The sequence below is a fragment of the Mobula birostris genome, chromosome 9 (assembly GCF_030028105.1).
Source record: "Mobula birostris isolate sMobBir1 chromosome 9, sMobBir1.hap1, whole genome shotgun sequence".
NCBI lineage: Eukaryota > Metazoa > Chordata > Chondrichthyes > Myliobatiformes > Myliobatidae > Mobula > Mobula birostris.
The window spans coordinates 27,253,516-27,280,211 of NC_092378.1; the positions used below are offsets into that span (position 1 = coordinate 27,253,516).

The 26,696-nt window shown below is 42.7% G+C and overlaps 1 protein-coding gene across 3 annotated transcripts in view; it reads right to left on the reverse strand.

The window, feature by feature from the left end:
* The window catches only part of bcl2l13 (BCL2 like 13), a 54,785-nt gene that overhangs the window by 19,350 nt on the left and 8,739 nt on the right, over positions 1–26,696 (reverse strand). For all 3 annotated transcript variants that reach the window (XM_072267663.1, XM_072267661.1, XM_072267662.1), the window contains exon 6: positions 17,559–17,693. In XM_072267663.1, the coding sequence (XP_072123764.1) occupies positions 17,559–17,693 (135 nt within the window). The remainder of the gene's footprint in view (positions 1–17,558; positions 17,694–26,696) is intronic.

A 26,696-nucleotide genomic window follows, 5' to 3' on the forward strand; every position in this document is an offset into this window, starting at 1 on the left:
ACTGGGTGCTGCCAGATCTGGCAGGGATCAGCCTAGAAATAGTAGCAAGACAACTCATTAAATGATAATTTAAACAGGGACTAGGGAGTGGTATTATGTATGCTAAGACTATTTAAGGAACAGTATATGACAACACTACAGTCATATACAGTAGAAAAGCCACAAAGATTAAAAAGTTGAATATGTATAGAAACAACACAACACAAAATCAGGTCCTTCAGCCAAACTTGAAAAGATGTCTGTTGGGATTTTTCTTTAAATTAACCAACACAAAACAATTCAAGTACAAAATGGAATATATAATTATGCAAGGATGTCAGGGTATATGAACAGTAGCTAAGTTTATAGCCTTGGCAGAACCCAGACTGCTTTGCATTTTTAGCAATCTACTGGGATCATCAGTGCTAGAGACAGCTCCCTTTATACGCTAGGTTTAAAAAGCCACCGGTGCCTGTTGGGACTTGTCTGTGGAGTAGGAGATTTCAGAGCTAGTTGGAGACAGTTCCTCGTGGATTTCATGCACCATTGAAAAAGCAACTGGGTCCTGTCGGGATGTCAGCTGAGCGGTAAATTGCTTGTGTTATTAGTAACTTAGCAAGGGCCAATAAAAACTTAAGGCAGTGGAATGCTCCTTTTGTAAAACGTGGGATTGCAGGGTACCTCACAGTCTCCCTGATGCATCTAACTTCAGCTCCTGACTGACAAGGCCATGGAACTGGAGCTTGATCTGGATGCACTCAGCACTGTCTGGGAGGCTGAAAACCTCATAGGTGAGACTTTTACAGAGCTAGTCACATGAGAGTGCAGGCTTCAGATAGTATATGGATGACTACCAGAAGTAACAGGAGTAAATATGTAATGTAGGATTCCCCTATGGTCTTTCCCCTCAGCAACAAGTATACCCCTTCAGATACTGCTGGAGTTGGGAATGACCTATCAAGGCACAGCAGCATAAACACAAAATAATCTGCAGATGCTGTGATCAAAGCAACACTTTCAGTACGCTGGATGAACTCAGCCGGTCAGGCAGCATCAGTTAGAAACGATGAGTCGACATTTTGGGCCGGAACCCTCCGTCAGGACTGAAGAACGAAAGATGGGGAAGGATTTGAAGAATGCTTGTAGCTTCAGTTGAAAGACCAGTAATTTGAAAGACAAAGGAGTGGGGGAGGGAAGCATTGACATCATAGCCCTGGAAACAGTGGGTGGTAGGAGGAGGAGGCGGAACCATGAGGGAGCTGGAGGAGGGGGTAGAGTGAAATAGGGATAGAGGAAGGGAGGGGGAGGGAATTACCGGAAGTTGGAGAATTCTATGTTCATACCAAGGGGCTGGAGACTACCTAGACGGTATATGAGGTATTGCTCCTCCAACCTGAGTTTAGCCTCATCATGGCAGTAGGGGAGGCCATGTATGGACATATCTGGAAGGGAATGTGAAGCAGAGTTGAAGTGGGTGGCCACTGGGAGATCCTGTCTGTTGTGGCGGATGGAGTGGAGGTGCTCGGCAAAGCAGTCCCCCAATCTGCATCGGGTTTCATCGATGTAGAGGAGGCCGCACCGGGAGCATCGGATGAAATAGGTGACCCCAACAGAATCACAAGTGAAGTGTTGTCTCGCAAACAGGAATTCTGCAGATGCTGGAAATTCAAGCAACACACATCAAAGTTGCTGGTGAACGCAGCAGGCCAGGCAGCATCTGTAGGAAGAGGTGCAGTTGACATTTCAGGCCGAGACCCTTCATCAGGACTAACTGAAGGAAGAGAGAGTAAGGGATTTTAAAGTTGGAGGGGGAGGGGGAGATCCAAAATGATAGGAGAAGACAGGAGGGGGAGGGATAGAGCCAAGAGCTGGACAGGTGATTGGCAAAAGGGGATACGAGAGGATCATGGGACAGGAGGTCTGGGAAGAAAGACAAAGGGGGGGGGGACCCAGAGGATGGGCAAGAGGTATATTCAGAGGGACAGAGGGAGAAAAAGGAGAGTGAGGGAAAGAATGTGTGCATAAAAATAAGTAACAGATGGGGTACGAGGGGGAGGTGGGGCCTAACGGAAGTTAGAGAAGTCGATGTTCATACCATCAGGTTGGAGGCTACCCAGACGGAATACAAGGTGTTGTTCCTCCAACCTGAGTGTGGCTTCATCTTTACAGTAGAGGAGGCCGTGGATAGACATGTCAGAATGGGAATGGGATGTGGAATTAAAATGTGTGGCCACTGGGAGATCCTGCTTTCTCTGGCGGACAGAGCGTAGATGTTCAGCAAAGCGGTCTCCCAGTCTGCGTCGGGTCTCGCCAATATATAAAAGGCCACATCGGGAGCACCGGACGCAGTATATAACCCCAGTCGACTCACAGGTGAAGTGTTGCCTCACCTGGAAGGACTGTTTGGGGCCCTGAATGGTGGTAAGGGAGGAAGTGTAAGGGCATGTGTAGCACTTGTTCCGCTTACACGGATAAGTGCCAGGAGGGAGATCAGTGGGGAGGGATGGGGGGGACGAATGGACAAGGGAGTTGCGTAGGGAGCGATCCCTGCGGAATGCAGAGAGAGGTGGGGGAGGGAAAGATGTGCTTAGTGGTGGGATCCCGTTGGAGGTGGCGGAAGTTACGGAGAATAATATGTTGGACCCGGAGGCTGGTGAGGTGGTAGGTGAGGACCAGGGGAACCCTATTCCTAGTGGGGTGGCGGGAGAATGGAGTGAGAGCAGATGTACATGAAATGGGGAAGATGCGTTTAAGAGCAAAGTTGATAGTGGAGGAAGGGAAGCCCCTTTCTTTAAAAAAGGAAGACATCTCCCTCGTCCTAGAATGAAAAGCCTCATCCTGAGAGCAGATGCGGCGGAGACGGAGGAATTGCGAGAAGGGGATGGCGTTTTTGCAAGAGACAGGGTGAGAAGAGGAATAGTCCAGATAGCTGTGAGAGTCAGTGGGCTGAAAGTAGACATCAGTGGATAAGCTGTCTCCAGAGACAGAGACAGAAAGATCTAGAAAGGGGAGGGAGGTGTCGGAAATGGACCAGGTTGTCTCAGCTTGCTCCTGCCCCACCGAACTCGTTTCTGCATACCTCGACACAGTTTTATCACCCTTTGTTCAATCCCTTCCTACCTATGTTCGTGACACTTCTCACGCTCTTAAACTTTTCGATGATTTTAAGTTCCCTGGCCCCCACCGCTTTATTTTCACCATGGATGTCCAGTCCTTATATACTTCCATCCCCCATCAGGAAGGTCTCAAAGCTCTACGCTTCTTTTTGGATTCCAGACCTAATCAGTTCCCCTCTACCACTACTCTGCTACGTCTAGCGGAATTAGTCCTTACTCTTAATAATTTCTCCTTCGGCTCCTCCCACTTCCTCCAAACTAAAGGTGTAGCTATGGGCACCCGTATGGGTCCTAGCTATGCCTGCCTTTTTGTTGGGTTTGTGGAACAATCTATGTTCCGTGCCTATTCTGGAATCTGTCCCCCACTTTTCCTTCGCTACATCGACGACTGCATTGGCGCTGCTTCCTGCACGCATGCAGAACTCATTGACTTTATTAACTTTGCCTCCAACTTTCACCCTGCCCTCAAATTTACCTGGTCCATTTCTGACACCTCCCTCCCCTTTCTAGATCTTTCTGTCTCTGTCTCTGGAGACAGCTTATCCACTGATGTCTACTATAAGCCCACTGACTCTCACAGCTATCTGGACTATTCCTCTTCTCACCCTGTCTCTTGCAAAAACGCCATCCCCTTCTCGCAATTCCTCCGTCTCCGCTGCATCTGCTCTCAGGATGAGGCTTTTCATTCTAGGACGAGGGAGATGTCTTCCTTTTTTAAAGAAAGGGGCTTCCCTTCCTCCACTATCAACTCTGCTCTTAAACGTATCTCCCCCATTTCACGTACATCTGCTCTCACTCCATCCTCCCGTCACCCCACTAGGAATAGGGTTCCCCTGGTCCTCACCTACCACCCCACCAGCCTCCGGGTCCAACATATTATTCTCCGTAACTTCCGCCACCTCCAACGGGATCCCACCACTAAGCACATCTTTCCCTCCCCCCATCTCTCTGCATTCCGCAGGGATCGCTCCCTATGCAACTCCCTTGTCCATTCGTCCCCCCCATCCCTCCCCACTGATCTCCCTCCTGGCACTTATCCATGTAAGCGGAACAAGTGCTACACATGCCCTTACACTTCCTCCCTTACCACCATTCAGGGCCCCAAACAGTCCTTTCAGGTGAGGCAACACTTCACCTGTGAGTCGACTGGGGTGATATACTGCGTCCGGTGCTCCCGATGTGGCCTTTTATATATTGGCGAGACCCGACGCAGACTGGGAGACCGCTTTGCTGAACATCTACGCTCTGTCCGCCAGATAAAGGAGGATCTCCCAGTGGCCACACATTTTAATTCCACATCCCATTCCCATTCTGACATGTCTATCCACGGCCTCCTCTACTGTAAAGATGAAGCCACACTCAGGTTGGAGGAACAACACCTTATATTCCGTCTGGGTAGCCTCCAACCTGATGGTATGAACATCGACTTCTCTAACTTCCGCTAGGCCCCACCTCCCCCTCGTACCCCATCTGTTACTTATTTTTATGCACACATTCTTTCTCTCACTCTTTTTCTCCCTCTGTCCCTCTGAATATACCTCATGCCCATCCTCTGGGTCCCCCCCCCCCCGTCTTTCTTCCCGGACCTCCTGTCCCATGATCCTCTCGTATCCCCTTTTGCCTATCACCTGTCCAGCTCTTGGCTCTATCCCTCCCCCTCCTGTCTTCTCCTATCATTTTGGATCTCCCCCTCCAACTTTCAAATCCCTTACTCTCTCTTCCTTCAGTTAGTCCTGACGAAGGGTCTCGGCCTGAAACGTCAACTGCACCTCTTCCTACAGATGCTGCCTGGCCTGCTGCGTTCACCAGCAACTTTGATGTGTGTTGCTTGAAGTATTGTCTCACCTGGAAGGACTGTTTGGGGCCCTGAATGGTTGCAAGAGATGAGGTGTAGGGACAGGTGTAGCACTTACGCTTACAGCGATAAGGGCCGGGTGGGAGATCAGTTGGGATGGACGTGCGGATAAGAGAGTTGCGGAGGGAACGATCTCGGCGGAAAGTGGAGAGGGGCGGAGAGGGAAGGATGTGCTTAGTGGTGGGGTCCTGTTGAAGGTGGCAGAAGTTGCGAAAGATAATGTGCTGGATCCGGAGGCTGGTGGGGTGGTAGGTAAGGACAAGGGGAACTCTGTCCCTGTTGTGGTGGCGGAAGGATGGGGTGAGGGCCGAAGTGTAGGAAATGGAGGAGATGTGGGTGAGGGCATCATTGATGACGGTAGAAGGGAAACCATGATCCTTACAGAAAGAGGACATTTGAGATGTCCTGGAACGGAAAGCCTCATTCTTGGAGCAGATGCGGCAGAGATGGAAGAACTGGGAATAGGGAATGGCATTTTTGCATGTGGCGGGGTGGGAATAGGTATAGTCGAGGTAGTTATGAGAGTCAGTGGGCTTGTAGAAGGTGTCAGTGGACAGTCTGTCTTCAGAGATGGAGACCGAGGCATCGCGAAAGGGGAGAGAAGTGTCCGAGATAGAGGAAGTGTATTTGAGGGCTGGGTGGAAGTTTGAAGTAAAGTCGATGAAATTGACGAGCTCAGCATGGGTGCAGGAAGCAGCACCAATGTAGTCGTCAATGTAGCGAAGGAAAAGTTGGGGAGCAGTACTAGAATAGGTTTGGAGCACAGACTGTTCCACATAACCAATGAAGAGGCAGGCGTAGCTGGGTCCCATGCGAGTTCCCATAGCTACACCCTTAGTCTGAAGAAAGTGGGAAGAGCCAAAAGAGAAGTTATTAAGTGTGAGAACCAGTTCTGCCAACCAGAGGAGGGTAGCGGTGGTGGGGAACTGGCGAGGTCTATTGTCCAGGAAGTAACGGAGGGCTTTGAGGCCTTCTTGATGGGGAATGGAGGTGTATGAGGATTGGACATGAAAAGCACAGCAGCAGCAGCCAGGACCGTGGCACTGTGGCTGGCTCTGAGACTCAGCAGAGTAATCATAATATGAAACTTGATAGTTAAGGGAACAGAGAGGAGATAATGTGGCCATGAAAGACTCCAGGATAGTGTATTGCCTCTCAGGTGCCAGGATCAAGGATATCTCAGAGCGGTTGCAGAATATTCTCAAGAGGGAGAATGCACAGCCAGAGGTCGTGGTGCACATAGGCACCGATGATAGAGATAGAAAGGGGGAAAGAGCTCATGTGTAGTGAGTAGAGGGAGTTAGGAAAAAGATGCAGAAGAGCACACCTTCAAGACAGTAATCTCTGGATTACTCTCAGTGTCATGTGCTAGTTAGGGTAGGAATAGGATGATAGTACAGATGAATGAGTGGCTGACAAACTGGTGCAGGAGGCAGGGTTTCAGGTTCGTGGATAATTGGAACCTTTTCTTGGGCAGGGTTGGCCTGTACAAGAGGAATGGGTTGCAACTAAACTAGAGGGCAACCAATATTCTGGCTGTGTTTTTTTTTGTGCTACACTAGTTCGGCAGGGGGATGGGATCCAGAACACCAGGTCAGAAATTGGAGGGATGGAGAGGAAGGTAGACATTAGCACCAGTAAAGATAGGCAGGAGCAAAGTAATAGGTATGTTGGGACAGATAGTTTGAAGTGTATGTATATTAATGCTAGGAGTACTGAGTAAAGGTGATGAACTTCAAACATGGATCAGTATGTGGAAGTATGAAGTTATGGCCATTGGTTGAGAAAGGGACAAAAATGGATGCTTAAGATAGAGAAGGAAATACAGGTGAAGGGTCGGGGAAGTTGCATATTAATCAGGGACAATATCACAGCTGCATTCAGAATAAAAAAAAATAGATGGCTGATCCATGGAGTCTATATTGATAGAACTCAAAAACAGCAAGGGTGCAATCACTGATTGGATTGTATGACAGAACCTCAAAAGCCACCAGGACATTGAGGAACACAAATGAAGGCAGATTAAGGAAAGGTGCAAAAACAATAGGGTTGTTGTCATAGGGGACTTCCACTTCCTTACTATAAATTGGGATCCTTTAGTGCAGATGGGGCAGAATTTAGTAGGTGGATTCAGGTGGGTTTCTTAAATCAATAAGTAAAGAGTCCAACAAGAGGAGGGACTGTACTAGACCTGGTGATGGGTAATGTGCCTGGCCACTTGACCAACCTTTCAGTGGCTGAACAATTAGGGAACAGTGACCACAACTCCTAAAGTTTTAAGATAGCAATAAATAAGGATAATTATGGACTTTCTGGGAGAGTATTAGATTGCAGCAGGGCAAATTACCAGAGAATTAGGCAGGAACTAGGGAAAGTTAATTGGGAACAGCTGTTTTTGGGGAAGTCCACATCTAACATGTGGAGGGTGTTTAAAGAGTTCAGGATAGACATGTTCCAGTAAGAGGAAAGGACAAGGATGGCAAGGTAAGAGAAATTTTGATATCGAGAGATGTGATGGATTTTGTCAAGAAGTATGTAAAGCTTACGAAGCTAGAATCCAACAGAGCCCTTGAGGATAATAAAGAAGCCAAAAATAAACTCATGAAAGAATTAGGAAAGCCAGGAAGTAGCCATGAAAAGTGCTCGGCAGGTAGGATTACAGAGAATGCCAAGGTATTCTATACATACATCAAGAGCAAGAGGATAACTAGGGAGAAGGCAGAACCACTTGCTTTGTTATCAGTGTGGTCCTTATTGAGTACTTCACATCAGTATTTACTAATAAGGACACGGAGGATAGGGAGATTATTGCTGAGTGATTTGATATGCTCGGGCACTGAGGAGATAGTGATGGGTCTCAAAGAGCACTAATGTGGATAAGTCCTCAGAGCCCGATGGGATATACCCCGTTATTGAGAGATGGAAGAGACTGCTGGGCCTTGACCAATATCTTTGTGTCGTCTTCAGCCTCAGGTGAGGTCAGAGATGACTGGCAAGTGGTTAATGTTGCTCCATTATTCCAGAAGGGAACCAGGGATAATCCTGGAAATTAAAGACTGGTGAGTCTCAAGTCAGTGGTAGGGAAAGTACTGGACAGAAATCTGAGGGCTAGGATTTAAGAGTCCTTGTAAAATCATGACCTAATTAGGCACAGCCAGCATGGCTCTGTGCAGGGCAAGTCATGTCTTACTCACTTGATTGAGTTTTTTTGACAAGGTGACAAGGATGATTGATGAAGGTGGAGCTGCAGATGTTGTCTATATGGATTTTTGTAAAACATGTGACAAGGCTCCTCATGGGAGGCTTATCCAGAAGATTAGGATGCATGGTATCCATGGTGAATTGACTGCTTAAAATTAGAACTGCCTTTCCCAGAGAAGGCAGATGGTAGTAATTGAAAGGACTTATTCTAGCTGGAGGTCTGTGATGACTGGTGTTTCGCAGGTTTCTGTACTGGGATTTCTGCTATTTGCAATGTATATAAATGACCTGGACAAAAAATGTGGATGGGTGGGTTAGTAAGTTTGCAGAGGATATGAAGATTGGCGGTGTGGTGGATAGCATAGAAGACGGGCAAAGAACACTCCAGGATACAGATCAGTTGTAGATATGGGCAGAGAAATGGCAGATGGGAGTTTAACCCAACCAAATGTGAAATGATGCACCTTGGCAGGTCAAATGAAAAGTGACAGTACACTGTAAGAGGGATCATGGGGTCAAAGTTCATAGTTCCCTGAAAATAGCTACACTGATTGATAGGAAAATTGAGAATGCATATGACATGTTTGTGTTATCCGTCGAGACATTGAGTTCAAAAGTTAGGAAGTTATTTTGCAGTTTTATAAACTCAAGTTAGGCCACATCTAGAGTATTATAGAAAGGATATCAAGTTCTGGTCACCCCATTATAGAAAGGATGTCGAGGCTTTAGAGGGTGCTTCAATGTCAGCAAGACCAATGAGCTGATTATTGACTTCAGAAAGAAACTAGAGATCCAAGAACAAGTCTTCATCAGAAGATCAGAGGTGGAGAGGGTCAGCAACTTAAAATTCCAAATGTTATTATTTTGGAGGACCTGTCCTGGGCCCAGCACACAAGTACAATTATGAAGAAAGCACAGCAGCACTGTTACTCCTTTAGAAGTTTGTGAAGATTTGGCATGACATCTAAAACTTTGACAAACAAGATGTTGTCTGGATTAAAGGGCATATGCTATAATGAGATTTTGGACAAACTTGGGTACTCTGGAGCAGTGGAGGTTGAATGGAGATGTGATAAAGGTTTATAAGATTATGGGAGGCATAGGTAGAGAAGACAGACATCATCTTTTTCCCCAGGGTGGAAATGTCTAATACCAGAGGGTAAGCATTTAAGGTGAAAAGGTCTGCATAGATTTAGCATGTCATCAAAAACCTTGGCAAACTTCTAGGGATGTGTGTAGGAGAGTTTGATGTCTGCTTACACTACGGTCTGCCATGGAAACACCCTTGAGTGAAAAATCCTACAAAGAGTAGTGGATTCGGCCCAGTACATCACGGGTAAAGCCCTCTCAACCATTGAGTGCATCTACATGAAACAGTGCCATAGGAAAGCAGCATCCGTCATCAAAGGTCCTCATCAAGCAGGCCATGTTCTTTTCTTGCTGCTGCCATTAGATAGAAGGTACATGTGCCTCAGGATTTACAGTACCACCAGGTTTAAGAGCAGTTACAATCCCTCAACCATCAGGCTCCTGCACAAAAGGGGATAACTACACTCATTTAAGGACTCTTGAATCTTGTTATTTCATGCTCATTATTTATTGCTATTTATTTATATCTGCTCTTGCACAGTTAGTTGTCCATCAATCCTGCTTACAGTTACTGTTCTACAGATTTGCTACATAGGCCCACACCTTAAGAACCTCAGGGCTGTATGTAGTGATATGTATGTACTCTGATAATAAATTTTACTTCTAAATTTATAACTTATGCCACTTTAAGCTGGTTAGTTGCAGTTCACATGTTTGTAATGCTGCTGCTACAAACAAAAAGTAATTTTTAAATCACATTTATACCCCAGATATGTTTCTCTGGGTGGCAGGGTGGAGATGCGTCTCTACCAAAAGAGGTATAAGGGGGCTCCTTCCCTCTGCTAGCCTGCAGGTCACCCTTGGGCAATGTATAGCACCTGCTTAGCCCCGCAATCAGGGTCACGTGAAGCCATGGGAGCAGATGGTGGATGGTCATACGAGCAGATGGTGCATAATCACAAATCCTGGTTATGCGACCACTGACACCAAGCAGACAATTTCTGAACAGAAGTGATAACGGCTGGGGTCATCCATCTTGTTAAGACACTGCCCAGGAGGAGGCAATAGCAAACCACTTTCATAGAAAATATTACCAAGAACAATCATGGTTAGAGACCATGATCACCTGTGTCATACGACACAGTACATAATGATGATGTATGTGTTCTGACTCGTACTTGAAATTGGAATTCTGCTAAAAATCTTTATGACACACTCACTTATACTAGTCAGTTTTATCCCCTTTGGACCCGCATGTTTCCGTCTATGGTCTTGTCCACACACCTCTCCTCATTTTTACCTCTGCACTTTAAACAAGCTTTCACACACATTCTCCAACACAGCTTGGCACTTCGCCCCCAATTCCATCATTCTTTCCACAACTACATCCTTGCACTCGCTGGATGAGTGTTCTGCACAATCAGCCACGGCAGCCACAATGTCATGCCTACTCAACAACCATTTGCAATTTTCTCCTGCGGGCAAAGGTCACAGCTGTTGGCACAGCAGAAAGGGAAGGGGGCCAGCTTGGGAGACACGAGCGAGTGAAGGAGAAAATATTGGACTTTTATATGTGCAGTCTAGCTTCTGGTAACAGGATAATCCAACCATGTCAAAAATCTGCTTGTGATGTATTCTGTGCAACTTTACAAAACTTCACTTCTAACATGAGGAGGAAATTAAATCTGGTCTAGTTGCTCATGCAATGTGGAGAGGCAGATGAACTCTTTCTTTCCGGAGTAGAGTGAATTAGTTTTTTTTTTAACTAATATAATCTCTAACTAATTGAGATGTGGCATACAACAGCAGGGCTAGATCCAAAGGCAAAAGTTACAGTGACCTGACTGAGCATTGGCCAGGCTGAACACAATCAGTGTTTTTTTTTAAAAAAGCCTGCAGGGCTAGGGGGTGGGGGGGAAGGAGAGAAACACTAACAATCATGGAAATCTTGCCTAGAAATGAGATTATAATTTAACAACTGGTGATGGCATACTAAGAAACATGCACGTTCACAATTTTGGACAGCACAATACTCTTTTTAGAATTGCATGAGTAATATTATCAAGTTTCTTAAAGTTCAGATTAAATGGACACTTACAGATGAACTTCTGGTATGATCATATTAAAATTTGGAAGTTTGACACAAGGTTCTGAACTAATACACTAACTGCTTCTCTATCCATAGATGTTACCTGAAATGGAGTGTTTCCAACACTTATTTTTATTTCAGATTTTCAGCATATGCAGGTTTTTTACCCCCACTTTCATAAACTTCTTAGATTTTCACATGTGAAAAGAGACTGTTGTCAAAAATATTTTACTTGGCAGATGGACTAATTATACAAGGTGAACAAGTTAACCTCAGACACTGAGAATTAAACTAAAACAACTATTTTCACCCACAAATCCCTTTCTATGTTTTCAGTAGATTTTTTACAAATACAGGTCCATCGTACATGTCTTCTGAAAAATCAATAGATTTAGATAGTTTAGTGATCCTAATTTTATGGACATTGTTACATATTGTAAATGAGTAAAGCACCATTAAAAACCATTTGTGACAGAACACATAGCATGAAGTGTACCCATATTCACCAGCAAGATCTTCTTTGCTGTTCAACTTATTTCTGTACTGAGTACAAAATCAAAAGGTGAGTAGGTCAAATCACATTCAACCTCCCACTTCACCAGAGTCCAGGGCAGTGGACAAAGGTCCAGAGTCAAAAACTCCTTCATATCCAGTCCTCAGCTTTAAACCACCCGGGAATACAGCTTGAAAACATTTTGTAAAAGCAAAAGACAATAAGGCATGTGTTCTCAATTTAACTTATGTAATTTGTATGTCAGGCTATTTTAATCATTTATTTGAATGGCCACTGACTATGATAGAAATGTTAAGTAGTTTACTTTAAGTAGTTTTGCTTTAATGTTAAGTAATTTTACTTTACATTAAAGCAAGTTTATATTTTTAAAAGCCAAAAATAATATTTTGATTTTAAAATCACTTGTTCAGATACACAAAAGCAGTTTAAAGGCGTTTGGCATCAGCTATTACGACTTTCCAGAAGTGGGATTTCTGAATCTTCCATAGAGATAGAGCCACGATTCTATCTTGGCAGACAGGCTCAGCAATGAAACTTTTATAGACTAACTGTTTGGTTGCAGAGGTGCAAAAGTTACAGATGAACTCTGAGCCCATGGATTAGGTACTATCTGGCATGACTCCAATATGTCTCATGTTCAGTTCCTTGAAATAGATCAATTAGAGGCAGGGCTTCATAAAATCTATAAACTGCTACATTTCAGAATGCGGAACAAGTGATCAGATTCACTTGCTTCAATCAGAATACATCTACACACTCGATTCCAAAGTTACATTCTGGACCTCGCATTTGTAGATCATCCAACTTTAAAAGACTAATATCCATGTTATATTTAATTTAAACTGCTTGAATTTTGCAGTATTCTGTAAACTCATATTAGCTCTTACCACATTTGCGTGCAAAAGACCCTGTAATTACCTAGATACACTGCCTTGAAAAACTATGCAGCCTCCACAACTATTTTCACATTTTACTGTATTTTTAAAACTTAAAATATTGAAGTAGGACTTTTTGAGCTGATCTACAAAACATTGTACATCATGTTAAATCAAGAAAATTTTCAAAACCAGTCAACAATTTACTAAAAATTAAAATCCAAAATTCTGAGACTGAAGATGTATTCATCCCCTTTGTAATTGCTACACTAACTTTCCTCAGATGCAATACTGCATATTACCTTACCAACTCACCCAATTTGTTGATGTAGAAAATTGGAGGATTACCTGAATAAATACCCCATCTCTCTCTCTCTGTAAGGTCCAATAGTATAGTAGATTTTCAACACACCAAAGCAAAATGAAGACAGAAGAGCATTCAAGCCAAGACAGGGAAATGCTAATAGAGAAGCACAAATCTGGGGAAGGGTACAAGACCATCTCAAATGCATTGATCATACCGCGGAGCTCAGTGCAGTCCACCATGCAAAAGTGGAAAAAATATGAAACCACAGTTACATTGCCTAGGCAGACTGCCCCTCTAAACCTAGTTGCGAAGAAGAATCCCTTGTTGCAATATTCAGTTATGTGAATAAAGGATTGGGGGCTGAATACTTTTACAAGGCACTGTATGTTATGACTGCTATTGCTTAAAATAGCTTTGCACAGAACTGTATCAAAAGAAATTCAGGAAATACATCTTTGACTCATGGATCACATTTTAAAAAACCCTAAACTTTGTTATTAAAACCCAACCCAAAAAAATGTATACTTGAGCAACATTTGTCTGTGCTTTGAAAGTGAGTTTTGCCCAACAATCCATTCTGACTACCATGCAAAATGGTTTTGAACATTCGATACCAGAAATGACCCATACATCTTCCTTCAAATCAACCATTAATGGAGAACTGGAAAACTATTTAAAGAATAAAAGGAATCAAAAGAACCCATTCTTGTGCCATGTAGTCCAAGATTTCTGTAATCTTACAGGCTGGTTGCCAGTATGTTCTTAACATTCAGTTCCTCCTGAGAATAATCAATGTATTAGGGCCCACAACTGCATGCAAAGACCTCTACCACCATGCCCCAAGATTGAGCAACCCCTCTTTTCCTGCTACCTGACCACATTCCATCATCTCATTCTCAATGCACTAATCACAGACCAAATCCCCCCTCTTGCTCTCCTCAGTCACCATCCTCTCTTTACTTTACCCCAAGTTCCTACAGTCTACAGCCTATCTGACTTGTTCAATCCGCAAATGTAAAATGAATGGAGAAAATACACACTTACAAATTAAAAACTTGCTCGAATTTGGTTATTGATGGACTTGCAGCTTGGCACAGCTTTTGTGTTTACCTGCTCTTGCATTAAAAAAATACCATAAGTCATGTTCAAATCAAGTGTACCAAAACCTTCAATCCTTTCTATATTATCACTCAAATGTAAACAAATAAGATTGCATTGAGTTTTGGCTTTTCCCAAAATAATATCACTACGTTTTAGCACTCTGCAAGTCTCCTTAGACGAAACTGAACTCACGTTGGAGTTTTGCTCATTCTTATTGCCATCTTTGGATACGTGGCAGCCTGAGCTAGAGCAGCACAGTAGTGTGGTCACCAGTTCAACGTGTTACAGTGTGCCAACTCCAAATTTGAGGTTCAATTCCTACCAGTCTGAGGGATTTGTGCCTTCTCCCTGTGACTGTGTGGGCTTCCTCCCACATTACAAAGATGTACGGTTAGGGTTAGAGAGTCGTGGGAATACTATGTTAGCGCTGGAAGCGTGGTGACACTTGCCTAGCACAATTCTCGGCTAAGTTAATTTGACACAAAAGACGCATTTCATTGTACACACGACAAAGCTAGTCTTTTATTTTTTTTTTAAAAAAATAGATATGTCATATATAGCTTCTATATTCCATGATACCTACTCCAGTCCTTACCTGACTAGATCGGTGTTTTACTTCAACCTTAACTAAATCACTCATGTGAAACACCTACGAGTCCTACATAAACCAAATTCACTGATATTCCATCTGCCATTTTTGACAGATTCTCAAAAGAAAACACATACAATTAGATTCATCGGGTATGATCTATCATTTAGAAAGACAAAATCACTGTAAACAGCAAAATTAGACCACAAGATCACTACAGTCATAGTGAGACAAAACAGAAATGGCTCCCTTGGTCCACTGAGTCCACACCAATCAAGTAGAACTGTTGCAATGCATCTCCAGTGACCCTTAATCCTACTCAAGATCTTCTCATGTCCCCTAATAGCTCTCCCTACACCCTTGATAGGCTTCTTCCTGGCCATCTTAAAGCTCCCAAGAGCCTGCCTGATCTTTGCTTCCACCTTTCTTGTCAACCAAGGATCCTTCACCCTGCCTCAATGGAACAATCTTATCCAGAGCCCCATGCAAATATTCCCTCAACAGCCTCCACGTTTCAATTGTACATTTTCTCAGAGAACTTCCGTTCCCAATTTACATTCCCTAGCACCTCCTAAAATCATAATGACCCCTCCCCCAATCAATCCCATACTATCCGCTCCTATCCCTGTCCAAGGCTGCGCTGAAGGTCAGGCTGTTGAGATCACAGTATCCAAAATGCTCAGCCACTGAGATACCTGTCACCCTACCAGGTTCATTGCCTAATACCAGATCCAGTAAGGCCTCCTCTCTAGTTGGCCTGGACACATTGTCAGCAATCCTTCCTGGGGACACCTAACAAATTCTGCCCCATCATAACCTTTTGAACTGAGGTGGTGCCAATCAATATCAGGCAAGTTGAAGACACCCATGACAACAATCCTAAATCTGCCTATTGATCTACTCAGTGTCTGTTACTATTGGAGGGGTCGGGGGGGGGGGGGCAGAAGAAGGGGGCTATAGAACACTTTCCAATGGAGTGATTGCTCCCTTCCTGTTTCTGGCTTCCATTCATACTGACATAACAGATAATCCTGCCATGATATCCTCCCTTTCTGCAGCATGATACTCTCCCTAATTAGCAATGCGACTCCCACAGATCTTTTACTTCCCTCCCTGGCCCTTTTGAAACATGTAAGCACCGGAATGTCCAATAGCTATTCCTGCCCTTGTGGCATTCTTTGAACATTGGTAGATTGTGAATCATCATCCATCTTCACTTTCTAATCTCCAGTTATCAAGCACTTCATAGGAACGTTGACAAAATCTGGTTGAGCTTCATGGAGATATGGATTAGGGCAGATGGCCTAAAAGCTGGTTGAAGAGGTGGCTTTAAAAAGCAGTAGATTCTATGAAGTAGTAGAGGAGTATTAAGATTTAAGGAGGGAACTCACAGCCTTAGCAGCTGAAGCCAAATGGGCAATGATTAACATTGGAAATGACCAACATGGCAGGACTAGAGGACTGCAGGTATCATGAAGGACTGTATGGCTTCTAGCAACACAAGAGGACTGATTACACAGAAGAACTTTAAACAACACTGAGTCTCTTTGACCTTCCCTCCTCACCGGTTGCTAAATCAAGAGCTAGGACAGGTCATCATAAGGAACAATAAACAGAACTACATGCAGAATTTAATATAGGCAACACTTAATCTCACACTTACAAGTCAGCACAAGGATTAGGATTTCTGCTGTAGTTAAATGTATCAAGCAGCAACTTCTGATAAAATTACAGGTGGTGGTAATGGACTACTCTGACAATGGTGTAGATGTGTGGTTAAAAAAATCATTTCACAATCAGATATGACATCAAATTTCTAGGTAGCCAAGCTGTAATGCGAAGGACACTCAATGGTTATAGAGTAGTTTGTGGAGGTAACTTGATATTTTTTGTTATCTTTGCAGTATATGGAACATTATTAATTGGAGATTTATAAAATGAAAAAGTGGTGGCGAGATATAGGGCACTTCCTGTTGACATTGTCAAGGGCTGGTACATGCTTAAGAAATATTACAGGCAGTCAAGGATAGACCTTCAGGGGATTCAAATAACAGAGGAATAAACCAAAGGTGCTCAGTATGGAAATAGTGCTGTCAAGAGGAACTTATAGAAGTGTAAGGAAAGAGTTAAATATGACTCCTCCTTGGCACATGCCAAAATAAAAGTCCGAAGACAAAATGGTATCAGCTTGAAACATGGTAATGGTCTGTATCACCCTTATTGACCAATGTTTTGTCTCTATTTTGAATGCACATCATTAATATTTGATACTGGTGAAGAATGTTTTCCCTCCTTACACACCTGCTGTCTCTATTTATGAATTGTGTGTGTCTCAGCTGAAGGTCGCAAGAGATAAAAAAGTCTTAAGAGGGCATAAAAAGGGGTATTTTCTTTGAGTAAGGAGAGTTTCTCTCAGGCGAAGTCATGGCCAATACTAGCACTAAGAGTTGGGGGAAAAAAAAGGGACTAGTGGGGGTGATGGGGGAAGAGAGAGGGTGGCAAGAGAGGAGTGCACAAGAGAGCGCGAGAGTACGAGGCATGAAAATTTGTCGGATCTGAGGTTCCTTTGACATTCTGCGGATCAGCTCATTCAGTGGATGATCAGTATCAGTTTACGGTACTGCTACTTCATTAAACATTTGCTTTCCCTTTTGTATTGCGTGCTTTATGATAAATAATTTGTGGCCTTGTGTGTGCAGCCTCTCCCTTTGAATACATATGCGAATGCCCCAAGTCAATCAGAAAATAACAATGAATTTTAAAATAATTTTCATTAGTTAGGAGCCAGATTACTCATTATTCCAAAGTAAATTTTGGAAGTTGCAATTTGTTGATAAACTTACCCATCCTCCTTGCTGGATGATATAATCAGCATCTGTCTCCTCAATATACTTCACTCCAAGATCTACCAGTGTCTTTAGCGATGGCTTGCTGCTACTGATTAGTAATTGCCTTAACAACACTAAAGATATCAAGACCTACAAAACAAAATAAGTACAAAGGCACATTTTACCTGCAATTTAAAAGTATAGTCAATTAAGTTGACGAGTATAACTAACAGTTCTAAATGGATCCACTGGATTACTAGGTCAAAGCAGCAGTGTAACAAATTTTGTTCTAGCCGATTACATTCAGGACAAAAGTTATTTTTCCATTTTCTTCTTTAAATTTTCAGTATTTACATACGCAATTTTCTGCATGAATTAAGTGCAATAAAAGTGTGCAATAAAGTAAAAAACTACTGTTTTTCCTTGCAGGTCTTGGAAGCAGGAGCACACTTCCATTTCAAACACTGATGAAAACGGCACTTACAGGCATTACAACTTGCCCTTTACTTTCCTGGTTAAGAACAAAAAAAACCCTGCTCCTTTCACTGCCGTTTTCAGGAAAGTCTGTTCTGCATACCATTATAATCAAACAAAGCAACTCGAGACATACTTACCATAGTTTTCAGATCCACAATAGATTTGGAAAAACAGTGTACATTCTTGCATTATTCAATTTACAAGTTTCAAAAAGACCATTTTTGATTTAGTAAAGCAAACATGCCCTACACATTTGGGAAAAGAAAAGCTTTAATGATGTTTGCATTCAATAAAGTTCTCTGTTGACAGTTTTATTACAAGATCTTTAAAGATACACGCTCTTAAAAAGGAAATAAAAGAATTTGAAGGACTAAGTTGATAGAATAGAGCATTCACATTTAAGACAAATGGTTTAAGGTTGAAAATAACCAGGGCAAGCCAGGAAACTATCCTCTTTGTAAGAGAAGACAGTGTCAGGAGAAGGATCAGATGCAAATAAAAAGGTACCAGTATTAAGTTTAATTATAGTGATGGACAGTTTACCTAGTGATATCAAGCAGCAATAACTTGGAAATACACTTTCAAAAGGCAATTACTAATCAATATTCAGTTAAGGTACACCAAGCCCTTCCTGTCCAGACACCATTACAATTTAGATCCAAGTATGGAGGCGAGTAAGTGCACTCCATGACAAAGGCATCCTGGAACCACAATAAAAATTATTCAAATGAAAGGAGGGGAAATAACTCCGAAATAACTATCTGCACCAAGCACAAAATACTGTACATGTGTTTGTTGAAAACCAAATCTCAGGTCCAGAATGATTCTATGATTCTTCAGAGATTCCTACACCAGAGTTCTAGTTCTAATCAAATTCTTTCAAGGCTAGGAGTTAGGTCTGGATGTCAGATATTTGCTGAGGGCGGTATTGTTTTCAGTTTTCACTCACTGTCCCGAAACAATACTGTGGCATACTTTGCCTTAGAATGATTTGGGGCAAATACATTTGGATAAAATATGTGCCCAATAAAATCTCCAACAGGAATACATAAATACCTTCCCTCTACATTCCATTACCTGCCAAATATTCCACTGTTAATATCCAGAATCTAACTACACCAGCTATTTGCATTCCACAACTAAAAGAGCAATACAGAAGTTTGCAATTATTCATTAAATTACTTGTAAGTTTCCAGAGTTGCTTACAACTCAAGCACAAATAGAATGTGGCGAGCACACCAATTTGATGAGTGCAACATCAACAACACTCAGGCAGCTCAGTGGTGAGGGGACACTGCAACCTACTTGTCGCTATTTGTTACCACTCAGGCACAGATGCTGCTGCCACACTGGCACTTTGAGTCTCCTTTGTAGCTATCCATTTTTTTTTTTTTTTTTTTTTTTTTTTTTTTTTTTTTTTTTGAGTTCCAATGGGTGCATCCTGATGTGCTTCAGCTGTCTGGTGTTTTGGACAACATTTCATGTTGGAGCACAGTGCTTACAGAGTACCATCTACAAGATGCAAGGGCTCACTAGGGCTATTAAATAGCCCATCTCAGATTAATGCATTCCAAAACCCAAAAGCCAAGAGTGTAGATATGTTACCTTTACTTGTCCATTATGTTTGAAATAGGAACAGAGAATGATGGAAAAGCAGAGAAGAAAACAGAATTCATGTTTCAGGTCTGTAGTACATATTTGAAAATGAACCAAAGCCATTGAGAAACCGAGTATGGGAGTTGACACTGTATGAATCACTTGCAAATAATAGAGTTCCAAGTCAAAAAAAACACTTGATTCTTTATCACAAAACCAGCAAAGATGATCAATCAATACTGCTTGACCATTTCTAAAACAAGTTTGACGTGTATTGGACTTGCTTCCATTTATGATGAGCATAACTGTCTTTCTTCTAGAACTCCCTGGTGGTAAAAAAACTAAAGGACTAACAAATCAACAATAGAGTTGAGGGGAGGAGAAGATGGCGGCGCGAAGGAGCGCACGCGGCTACTCCGAAATAATATCGTATTTGTAAGTAGGTACCATGCACAATCCTGATTTGATGGAGACAGACATGAGAAGCACAGAGGAACATCTGGAGAAACTTCTGAAATGCCCACTTCGCTGCCGCTGCTACTGTGCGATCGAGAATCTCCGGAGGGGAAGGCCCCAAATCCTCGGCTTTGCCTCTTGCCGAGGCCGGGGTCAAAGCGCTTGGCAGAGATGGTGCTCAGTGCTTGGTGTTGGAGGGCTGGTCGGAGGCTCGAAGTTTTCCGACGGACTCAAGAGTCAGACTGTGGTTGGGTGCTTCCAGGGTGCTGCATCGGCAAGTTTGTGGCGCTGGAAGCTCATGGCAGGGAGAGTTTTTCTTCCTTCTATCGTCTGCGTGAGATGATGGGACTTTCGAGAGACTTTGAGACTTTCTTTCTTTCTTTTTTTTTATATATAAAAACTGTGTCCATGGTCTGTTCTTTATCAAATTACGGTATTGCTTTGCACTGTTGTAACTATATGTTATAATTATGTGGTTTTTGTCAGTTTTTCAGTCTTGGTTTGTCTTGTGTTTCTGTGATATCATTCTGGAGGAACATTGTATCATTTCTTAATGCATGCATTACTAAATGACAATACAGATGAGGCTGAGTACAGGGCTACGGTAGGAAACTTTGTCACATGGTGTGAGCAGAATTATCTGCAGCTTAATGTGAAAAAGACTAAGGAGCTGGTGGTAGACCTGAGGAGAGCTAAGGTACCGGTGACCCGTTTCCATCCAGGGGGGTCAGTGCACATGGTGGAGGATTACAAATACCTGGGGATATGAACTGACAATAAACTGGACTGGTCAAAGAACACTGAGGTTGTCTACAAGAAGGGCCAGAGCCGTGTCTATTTCCTGAGGAGACCGAGGTCCTTTAACATCTGCCGGACGATGCTGAGGATGTTCTACGAGTCTGTGGTGGCCAGTGCTATCATGTTTGCTGTTGTGTGCTGGGGCAGCAGGCTGAGGGTGGCAGACACCAACAAAATCAACAAACTCATTCGTAAGGCCAGTGATGTTGTGGGGATGGAACTGGACTCTCTCACGGTGGTGTCTGAGAAGAGGATGCTGTCTAAGTTGCATGCCATCTTGGTCAATGTCTCCCATCCACTACGTAATGTACTGGGTGGGCACAGGAGTACATTCAGCCAGAGACTCATTCCACCGAGATGCAGCACTAAGTGTCATTGGAAGTCATTCCTGCCTGTGGCCATCAAATTTTACAACTCCTCCCTTGGAGGGTCAGACATCCTGAGCCAATAGACTGGTCCTGGACTTATTTCATAATTTACATATTACTATTTAACTATTTATGGTTCTATTACTATTATTTATGGAGCAACTGTAACAAAAACTAATTTCCCCCAGGATTAATAAAGTATGACTATGAAAAGAGGACTGCATGATCTCATAATCTAATCTAATATAGTGAAACAAGAGTAATTTACATCCAAATTAACACAATTAAGCAAAATAGCAAAGATTGTAAACAAAAGCAATAGTCAACAAAAAGGAAAAAAAGGAAAAAATATTAACTAAGCTCATTTCCTTCTAACGTGCCCCAACCTACATGACAAATGACTAACCTATAATAAATGCGCAACACAAAATACAATACACAATAGATAAATGTCTCCTATATCCCAGCTCCTAATTAATACATTTTAATAATTACATACTCTTAAAACCAGGAGACACAAAATTAAAACTTGAATATCTTTACATTTATGCAAATATCCTTTCTTCTTCAAGTCATCTAAGCCAGAGGTTACCAGCACTTAGGGCAGTGCAGTGTGATTTTTACCACCACTCTGTCAAACCAGCAAGTCAAAGTCATGAAGCTTCTAGAGCTATAGCTCCTCAAAGCTCTGCCTCCATATTAGACAGATCTTCCTTATAGGCCTGTCTAGTCAGCTGGTCTTGGTCTTGATGCCCATCTCCCGCACAAATCCTTCTCTGGCTGGAAGGACTTGAATAACTCTTCCCACGATCCACGAGTTGAGGCGCCAAGTCGCCAACTGTAAGTGCAATGTCTCTAGGGTGGAAAATGCGTTTTGTATCTGACCATTTCTGTAACTGTGTTAAGTACTCCTTGACCCACAGTTTCTAAAATAAGTTTGACATGTATTAGACCTGCTTTCGTCTATGATGAGCATCAATGTCTTCCTTTTAAAACTCTCCTAGTGGTAAGGATGGTGAGGTCTTCAGAAGATCAGATGGTTAGATGTTAGTGCTTGCAAATCATTAGGATTGAAGGTTGCCTTAGTAATTAGGCGACCATTGGTAATAGCTTCCGCTTTGCAAAGGAGTGTGCAGAAACCCTCTTTGTCAAGATTCTATACCTTCATGGTGGAATGAGGACCTTTTGCACAGACCTGATCAAACTCTCCCATGTTCCTCTATGATGTGAACCAGGCAGGGTGAGGGTTTAAAATCTACTCATTCCTTTCTGAAGAAGGACATCACTGATCCGCAAATGATTCCACTTCTCAATGGCTTCTCTCAACTCGTGCTCAGCTCCAACTAAGTTTGTTGCATTATCAGAGCAAGATTCATGTCCTCATCTTGCTATAAAGTACTGAAGTGCGTTAACATAAGAAGTGGGGTCTAAAGATGCCACTTTGGTGTGAACAGCTTGGGTAACTAGACAGGTAAACATAAGCCCATACTTCTTCACTGGATTCCTTCTGCTTTTCACCTCAAAAAGGTCCAAATCAAAGTAGTCCACTCCTATACATGTACATGGATACTCATCTGGAGAGATTCTGTGTCCAGAGGTAGATCTGCCACGTGCTGGCATCCTGAAGCTGCGTGCAACCACTGACAAACAATACACTTAGACAGGATTCTTCTTATAAATGTACTAGCGCTAGGAACACAGTATTTTTAGCACAATCCAGATAATGTGGTTACAGCCACCATGTCCCACTTCTTGATGTGCAGGCCTCGGAATGAGGTCTGGGATATGAAGATCCTTTGCCAGTATAACAGAATGTTTAGTCTCCTCAGGCATGATGCCCTCCTAAGCCATCTGCCAACTCTCAAGACACCACCTTCAAGTACTGGATTGAGGTTGAAAATATGCCTGTTCCTTTTCACACTTTCTCCCCTTTGCAAACTTGAGAATTCATCTAGAAAGCTCCTTCTTCGGCAAAACTCAGTGATGTCCATTTCAGCCTTTCTGAACTCTTCCACCGAGACACAACCTCAGCCAATCTGACCTTTGGCCTTCTCAATCTCTCTCTCCCCAAAGAATACCTTTTATGTTCTTCATCCGTCAGACTGAGCAAGAGCGGTATTCAATTGCTCCTTCTTCTTCTGACTAAGGAACAAGAGCATGTTCTTAGATCAAAGAATGCAGGCCACTGTCATCCTCAAACAGGTCCAAGGTGAGAAGTGATGTCACTGCACCCACATCCTCCTCAATCTGCATGGCATTCATTGCAACACTCTTGACTTCTGGATCATCTAGCAGGAGCTCTCCAGGCTGAACATACCGAGGACCTGATACCCATGCCTCCTTCTTCAGGAGCGCTTTAACCTTCAACCCTTGAGTGGCCATGCCTGACACTGTCACAAGGCAGTCATCAGCATTGAAGCAATGCAAAACCTTATCTTGCAGCAGAACTATTCTTCATTATCTTTGGTGCATTTCCTAAGAGCGAAGTTGGCACAGCTCAGTGATGAAAGTTACTCCAAAGAGACGTACTACCTTTCTAAAGTACACCATCAGGCCACCAGAGAAATCTCAGCAGATCTGCATCTTCTGCTGGTACTTTAAGCTGGTGAAACATTGATTCAACATCTGCCATGATCACAACTAGCTCTTTTTTGAATCTGGTCATAACTCAAATCAGTGAGCTTGCAAGATCTGGTCCCTATAAAAGCTGAGCATTAAGTGATATTCCCTGAAAAGTCGCTTCACAGTCAAACACAACATGAAGTTTCCCTGTTCTGTGGTGATAAACACCACAATGTGGAATACACCAGACTTTCCCGTCTGCGTTCCAGATCCACTAATAGCACCCTTTTGGGATAACCTGTAGAGATGGCATCCTTCATGAAAGCTCTATAGTCAGTATGAAATGGGAAATCCTTCTTAGATCTCTTCCTTAGATCTGCAATCTTCCTGTTACTCGGGATGTTAACTTTCCTCCTTCTCAAAAAGGTAAATTAATCTGGTAGTAGCCATCCACCAACTTTATGGAATTTGTAACGAGCTCCATGAACTTGTGGTCTTCTCTCGAAAAACCAAGTTGTTCATCCCGACTCCATTCAGGGAAATCTGCCTTGAATTGCCGCTGCCAAAGTTCATCCAAGTTCAAAACAGAGATCCTATTAAATGTCAACTCAACTTGTGCTATCTTGACCATCTCTACCATCAATTGTACCATCTCATTGTACAATCTCTACCATCACCATTGTCTCCTTTCAGTGGTCCATTATTAACTCTACAATTCACTTGCAATGGCTCTAATGATTTAGGCACATTCATCTTTACCAGCAGATCAATTTTGGAATCAATGTCTGGCAAATGGACGTTTCAGGTGAGTTCATACCTGGAGATCCATCTGATGTGGAATGTTCCCTCCGTGGACAGGCATTCTTCCCTTTGCAGAGACGTTAGGCAGTTCACAATAGCTTCACCATCTAAGCCAGCTACTTCCAATCATGAAACAACGTAGCTACTTTCACCCTTCTCTTGGCCCAGTGTGCAAGAGAATGAGTGTTCCTTTTCCTGTGAGCTTGAGCTTCACTGTGCAGAAATCCTGCTGTATTCCCTCGATCTAAGAAAACATAAGTAATCACTGTCTTGCTATTCTTCTTAGACATCACTTGTACTGGAATTATGGTAAGTTTACAATAATGATCACCAGCTCCTGTAAGGCCATTAGTTATCAGGCACTATTCCTTCACAATTTGTTTCGATTCTGCACCCTTTTCAGAGTGGATATGAAGTTTGCTGGAATGCTTGCAACCGTATACCTTGCATGAAATACGCTTCCTGCAACTCTCGCTGATGTTGTCCTGTACACAAACAACCAATGCAGACATATTTTCCCTTTAGGAAGGCAATCTTCTCAGGGTCCTTTTTTCCAGCTGAGGGAATGAACCCTCACAGAACAGACAAACCCCTCCTGGGGGTCTTGCACCCCTTCCATTAGTTCAAGGTTTGTTTAAGCTTTACTTCTCACTGTGGTCATAGTAGTGACAGAGTTGCTTCCTTTAAAGCGATGTTTACTGCAGGTGATGGCGCATCCCGTATACTCCCAAACACCGGGTCTGTAGCAATCTTTACTTTCCTTTCAATAAAATCAACGTTAGTGAAAGTAGTCTTAGGGTTGTGCCTTTCTTGCAGTTCACAGACCCTCGTTCTACATTTATCTCGAAGCATACAGGGCAATTTCTTTACAACAGTCGATATCAGCAGGCATGTCCAGCTCAAGCATGTACTGCACTTCTTTCTTGCATTGCAACAGCCTCGAAGAAAAATACTGTAGTCTTGAAGTGCTCTGACAGCTTCAGAGTTGATAGGTATCCACAAAAGACCCTAATGCATGTAGGCAGATGCAATTTTCTGTTCATTACCAAAATGTTCCTATGGTAAAGCCTTAGCTTTTACATATCCTTTCTTAGGGTTGATGCTGGCAATTTCTGACAAGTTCTCTAGGGTGACCTCTAGTGTACTGTACTGTTCAAGGAAACAGAGGCGGTTACTATAACCATCAGTCTTGCCTTCAACACTGTTTTCAAAAACCTTCATGATACTGCAATGGATCGCCATTGAAGATTTGTATCTCTCTTTTAGGCAATTATTGTTGTGCCAATAAGATTGTTACTTCATTTTCTTCCTCAATATCAGTAATTTTATTTTGACCTCTATCAAAAACAAGAGTGTTTCCATGCTGTAAGTGAATGTCACCATGACCCCTTTGAGCTGTTGGATGTGACATAGGTTCAGAGTGCCTCATAGACACAGATGGAGAGTAAACACTCTGAACTACCTCTTGGTGTTCTTACTCATATTTCACAGACACTTAAGGAAGAAATGAATCAATATTGTTATTGAATGTTTTTGCTTTTCCTCTGCCTTTACAATATAGAAACTCACACCATTGGACTGTCCTGCTGGAGCGCCTTTAGCACTCTCCACACTTGATGCCCTCGGCACATTAACTTTAGCCATAGGTGCAGCAATTTCTGTCTTCACCTTCAGCTGTTCCATCCTCCTCCAAAACAATCATTCCTCTTGCTCCTCCAATGCATTTGTCCTGTAATCATCAATGTGCCATTAATGCAGCTAAATCAGCCTCCCTTTTAACATGTGCAGAGGAGGTAGTAGATAAAGAAAATGTTCTTCCTGCAACAGAACTTCAAGCACTGATATTTGACACAATGTCATTTGGTTTTTAATCATCCTGTGGGTCACCTGCTATATGCATAGTCAAAACATGCCTTGGAATTTGAGAAACATTATTTGATGGAAGGTGAGATACATTCACATGTTGCAGCAACAATGTAACATGTTTGGGTCAGCCATTGTTTCACATCCTCAAAGAATACACTACAAAAGCTATCAATGTTGGAAAAACATTTGTTTTGTTTATCCTGCTTGTCCTTGATAAGTAATGAGATGA